The 5,692-nt window shown below is 34.2% G+C and overlaps 1 protein-coding gene across 1 annotated transcript; it reads right to left on the reverse strand.

Moving 5' to 3' along the window:
* Nucleotides 1-1,006: 1,006 nt before the first annotated feature.
* Nucleotides 1,007-5,161, reverse strand: LOC135194103 (uncharacterized). The gene is made up of 2 exons (XM_064218729.1): nt 3,723-5,161; nt 1,007-3,440 (listed from the first exon to the last, which is right to left on the reverse strand). The coding sequence occupies exons 1-2, from the start codon at nt 5,159-5,161 to the stop codon at nt 1,007-1,009; spliced, it is 3,873 nt and encodes a 1,290-aa protein (XP_064074799.1).
* Nucleotides 5,162-5,692: the final 531 nt, after the last annotated feature.

Raw genomic sequence — 5,692 nt, forward strand, 5'->3', positions numbered from 1 at the left:
CCGTTTTTGCTTAGCACTATGCACTATTTTAATTAAGCATTTAAATAATTAGGAATTAAGCAGACGAAACGCAAACGACATGAGTTTGGGTATGAGTTAGCGTTTGTTTTAAATTTCGTATTAAGAGAAAAAAATAAGCAGGATAGTGCAAAAATTACATTACATTCAGGTTCATTCGGGTATTCACTATGTTCATCCTTACAATTTTGTATTTTTAATTCGACATTAGGGGAAAATAGTTACCCTTCGTACACTTTTCAGATTTTATTTTTTTACGATGTGATTAATTGTCGTATTTACCTAGTTTATGTGCTTAATTGTAATAAATATATTATAGTTTGTTACAAAAAAGTCTATCGGACAACAAACTACAGCTGCCTCTTAGCCACTCACACTGTTATAATGATTCCTTTACTGTCAAATCGATTAAATTATGGAATGCGCTCCCACATGACATTAGGATGTCACAGTCCTTAAATATATTTAAAAGTCGAGTCAAACATCATTATATGTCTTCGTAACTACTCCTTTTTTATATGTATGTATGTAGGTAGGTATGTATGTATATATGTATTTATGTAGATATATATGTATGTGTGTATATATGTATATATATATATATGTATGTATGTACAGGTATTTGCATGTATGTTTATTTTACGTTTTCTCTATATGTAATTTTATTAGATTATTAAATCAAGTATCCATTGTATATGTATGCATCATAATATAATATGCACTACCCTCTTTACAGAATATGTTGTCCTCATCTGTTGGGTTGCCTGTAAGATATCGCTTTTAGTGATAAGGCCGCCCTTGCCTTCAACTTTCTGTAATTAACCATTTTATATGTACTGTTATTTTATATGATATTGAGTGCAATAAAGTTTTTATTATTATTATTTTTATTTACGATATGTGTTTTTCTCAGCCGAGAGCTGGTATTTTTATAAACCATTTACGGGCATGGCCAAGTAAATGATCTTATTTATGTAGTCAATATGTTTTATGTAGGTTCATCCTGAAGAAAACGACGTACAATTCGGCATGTATTTAGGATGGCAGCTTTTTGCATGGTGATATATGCATTTTCTGGGAGTTGTAGTAATTTAATACTATGGTGTAGATGATTTGGGATTACTCCCGTACTGGAGAGTACCAGTGGAACGATATACACTTTGTCCAAATTCCATATTCTAAGTATCTCTTCTTTAAGTTCAGAGTATTTATGTATTTTATCTGCAATTGTTTGTTTTATATTATGGGTATTGGGCACGGCTATGTCTATTAAATATGCAGTTTTGTTAGCTTTATCAACTACGGTGATGTCTGGTCTATTACAATAAATCGTTTTGTCTGTTAGTATAGCTCGGTCAAAGTACATCCTGTAACTGGGACTCTCCAGAACGGCTTTGGGTGTGTACTGGTAGTATGGTTCTACTTTAGGCGGTAACAGTTTATATTTAATGGCAAGTTTTTGATGCACATAATGTACGATTTGGTTATGTCGGTGTGTGTAATCGTTCTGTGTTAAAAGTGGGCATGCATTTATTATGTGCTGAATGGTTTCTGGATTTTTGTGGCATTTTCTACATCGGTCGTCTAGAGAGCTTGGATCTTTAATTATGTGTTTCCTGTAATTTTTAGTATTAATTACTTGATCTTGTATTGAAATCAAGAATCCTTCCGTTTCAGGGAATAGGTAACCTAATTTTAGCCATTTGTTTGAAGCTACAGAATCAATATGCTGTTGTTCTAAGTCTTTAATATGCCTGCCATGTAGTTGTTTCTGTCGCCATGAATCTAGTTTCTCCTTTTCGCTAATGTTCTGTAACTTATAAGTGACGTGAGTTTGTTTTAAATTTAATGGTGTCATTTTGTCGTCAATCTCTACCACGGCTTTGTGTATTGAACTCTCAGTTTTGTTATAGAAAAAAATTCTCATGTTGTTTATTTGGCTTTCCAACAATATTTTTAGATCAACTAACCCTCTTCCTCCTTTCTCTCTTTTAATGGTCATTCTTTCAATAGCAGATTTTGGATGCAGGTATTTGTGTTTAGTTAATGAAGTTCTTGTTTTAATTTGTAAGTGAGATATATCTGTATTGGTCCATTTAATTATAGCAAATGAGTACGTCAGTATAGGAACTGCGTAAGTATTAAGAGCCTTAAACAAATTTCTAGAATTGAGTTTTTGTCTACATATTATATTTACTCTTCTTAGATATTCTGATGTAAGTTCTTTTTTAATTTGTGTATGATTTATATATTTATTTTGTTGTATGCCTAGATATTTATATGTGTGGTTTATGTCCATAGCTGTAATATTTATTGTGTTATTTATATTATAATCTCCTGTTAATATGTTTCCATTGTGTATGTGTAAGGTTTTGCATTTATCTAATCCAAACGTCATGTGAATGTCTTTACTGAAGTTAGCTGTTATAGTTAGTAGGTCTTCCATATCTTTTTCCGATTTACCATATAACTTGATGTCATCCATATACATTAGATGTGTTATTGCTGTACTGTTAGATAGGTTGTATCCGTTAACTTGGTTAAGTAAATGCGAAAGTGGGTTGAGTGCAAGGCAGAACCATAGGGGGCTCAGTGAATCGCCCTGAAAAATGCCATTACAAATATGAATTTCATCTGTGATAATTTTGAAAGTTCCGTTGGAAAGAGATAAAGTTGTTTTCCATTTGGTCATGGCATCTTCCAGGAATGTTATTATTGTAGGGTTTACTTTATAAATTTGCAGAACTCTAATTAACCAAGAATGGGGTACACTGTCAAAAGCTTTTTTGTAGTCGATGTATGTTACATGTAAATTTCTATTGTGTTTATGTGCTTGTTTTAGTATTGTAGAATCAATAATTAGCTGTTCCTTACATCCCCTATGACCCTGCCTACATCCTTTTTGCTCTTCTGCTAATATGTTATTGGATTCTATATGCGAGTTAATTTTGTTAGATATGCAGGACGTAATTAGTTTGTATAAGGTTGGCAAACAAGTAATTGGTCTATACTGTGATGGGCTTGATGTATCTGCACTTTTTGGTAGCATATGGGTTATACCTTTTGCTAAAAAGTCTGGTAATTGTGCTTCTCCTTTAATCAGTTCTGTACATTTTTTAGCAAGTTTCTCGTGTAGGAAAGAAAGTTTTTTAAGCCAAAAGTTTTGTATGCCATCTGGCCCCGCAGCCTTCCAATTTTTCATTTTTCGCGTTACTTTTTCAATGTCTTCTTTTGTTAAATCTAAAAATTCCATTTCTTCAATACCATCCCATTTTCTTTCTTCTTCCTTTATCCAACTTGCTCTTTCATTATGACACTCACTTTTTTCCCACAAATCGGCCCAGTAGTTTTTGAAATCATCTTTATCCGGTATTTCTGATTGCTCGAGGCTATTATTTTTGCTGCCACTAAGTTCTAATTGTCTTTAAAAAGCTTTTTCATTGGTCATGAACAGTCTGTTGTCTTTTTTCCTCTTAAGAGCCTTTAAGTAGCGAGCTAGTCTATGTGCTTTTAGCGCTAATTTTTGTTTAAGTGTGTCTAAAACATCTTGAGGCGTAATATTATTCCCTTCGTGAGATGAATGTACTTTATTCTTGTTTAAAATTAAAGCTACTTCGCGTACGATTTTCTTCGATCTATTGTTTTTTATATATTGGCTTAATCTTCCTATGTCCACTCTTAAAGCTGCTATGTCTTTTTCTAACCTAATTTGCCATGGTTGTTTTTCAGGTTTTATATGTTGTCTGTAATCATTAGTATTAAGTCGTACTTTGTATCCTAGTTGCTTACTTATGACCATTGCTGTGCAGTAGATTAGAGTATGAACTTCAGAGACCGTTGTATCATTGCTTAAAAATTTATGTAGGATCTTTTGGTTAAATATATTGAGTAGTTTGTATAGTTCTTTGTTTTCTCTTAGCCTTGGTAATTTTGGTCTGGTTTCTGGAATTATATCTGTGAACGTTTCTAGTGTCTCTCGAAGTTTCTCCAATAGCTCTTTTTCTAAACTACCATCAGTCACCTCATTACTTTGGTCCATATAATCTATTTGGAGTGTATGTTGTGTCTGTGTCCGTTGATTTTTTACAAAAGGTGTTATTTGAGGTTGTGTGTTAGGTGTTTGTATGTTGCTGTTACTTTGTATAGTTTCTGAGTGTATATTAGTTTGAGAGATCGAATAATTGCAATTTTGATAACTTGGATTTTCAGATTGCATATTTACATCATATTTATCTCTATTTAATTCTTGTGCGACTTCTTTTTTAATTGCTTCGCGTTTATCTTTGCTGACGTAGTTGTTATTGAGAATGAGACGTCTCTGATCAGCAATTCTTTGTTCCGATATATGTGCTAAATGTGGAAAAGTGTCAATAAAAGCCTGGTGAAGTGGTTGCCCATATGCGGTTATGTTTGACTCTAGTTGAGTAATTTTATAGTATGCTCTTATTATTGCCTCATTGTGTTCTTTCGTCCACTTCATTCGTGCCTGTTGTGTGGGTGTTTTTAAATTTCTGCCTGTGTTATTTGATGAAGAGATGTACAATGTTGAATTCTGAGATTGAGTATTTGTGAATGATATATTTTGCAGTTCCTTTTTGACTTGATTGTATATTTGGTCTATTGTAGATTGCGGTAATAACTTTTTCTGCATTATAGCTCGCCGCTGATCACCAAGTCGTTGTCGGGTTACGTCGTTCATATCAGGATACATTTTACTAAAGTTTTCATATAATGGTGTAAGATACGCTTTTGTGTCTGTTTCCAATTTTGTGATTTCAAGATATTTGCGTAGGATATATTTATTAATATCAGGACTCCATTTCCTACGCTTTTTTACGCCGTTAGTGGTGGGTGCAGGTTTATTGACAGAAAGTGTCGTCTGCACAACATCCTCTAAAAGCATGCTACTAGTTGATGATGGTATTTGAGAAGATCTGAATGATGAGTTATTTGAAGTTATTGATACGGTTGGGCTATTGCATGGAGACGGTGAATAGCACCCTCCTAGTTCAGCTGTAGCATTTTCGGGTTTATCCCCAGCGAGGGCCCGCCTGTTCAGCTCCTCGCTGCTGACGGTTCGCAGGCTGAGACATCCAGCGTCAGCTCCAGATGTGCCCCGGCGATAGCCCCCGGGCAGCGACATTATACGTGATCGCTTACTTCTTAGCTCCATATCGATGGGTTTGCCATTGCCCTGTTAGTCACCCGCATAGTTAATTCATTGCGGGTGTCCGCCCCCCACGTGACTCAGGTGTTCGATTCTGGACGAAAGGTTGGACTTTGGGGGGCTTAATATTATTATTAATTATTACAAAAATATTTATTTATCAAAGAACTAACTTAATAATATGTGACTTGACTAATAGTCGATAAATCTTGAAAATTAAAAATTAACAATTGCATCCCACGACACTCGCGCCCCACCCTTATGCTAACTTGTCTATGTGTGCGTAGACGATTCGCGAAATTATAAGACTGGGCTCGAAATAAAAACTGACGTGCTCCCACCTTGAGATCTGGGGAGGGACTGAAAATTTATTGACAGCGATGTCGAATAATAAGTCAAAACCGTCAAATGATTTTCTCCATACTAAAAAGTATGGACGACGAATGCCAAAAAGTAAGCAATATTTAAATAAAAATTACTATAATATTATGTGATATAATAGAAATT

This window comes from Vanessa tameamea, chromosome 24 (genome assembly GCF_037043105.1).
Source record: "Vanessa tameamea isolate UH-Manoa-2023 chromosome 24, ilVanTame1 primary haplotype, whole genome shotgun sequence".
Classification (NCBI taxonomy): Eukaryota; Metazoa; Arthropoda; class Insecta; order Lepidoptera; family Nymphalidae; genus Vanessa; species Vanessa tameamea.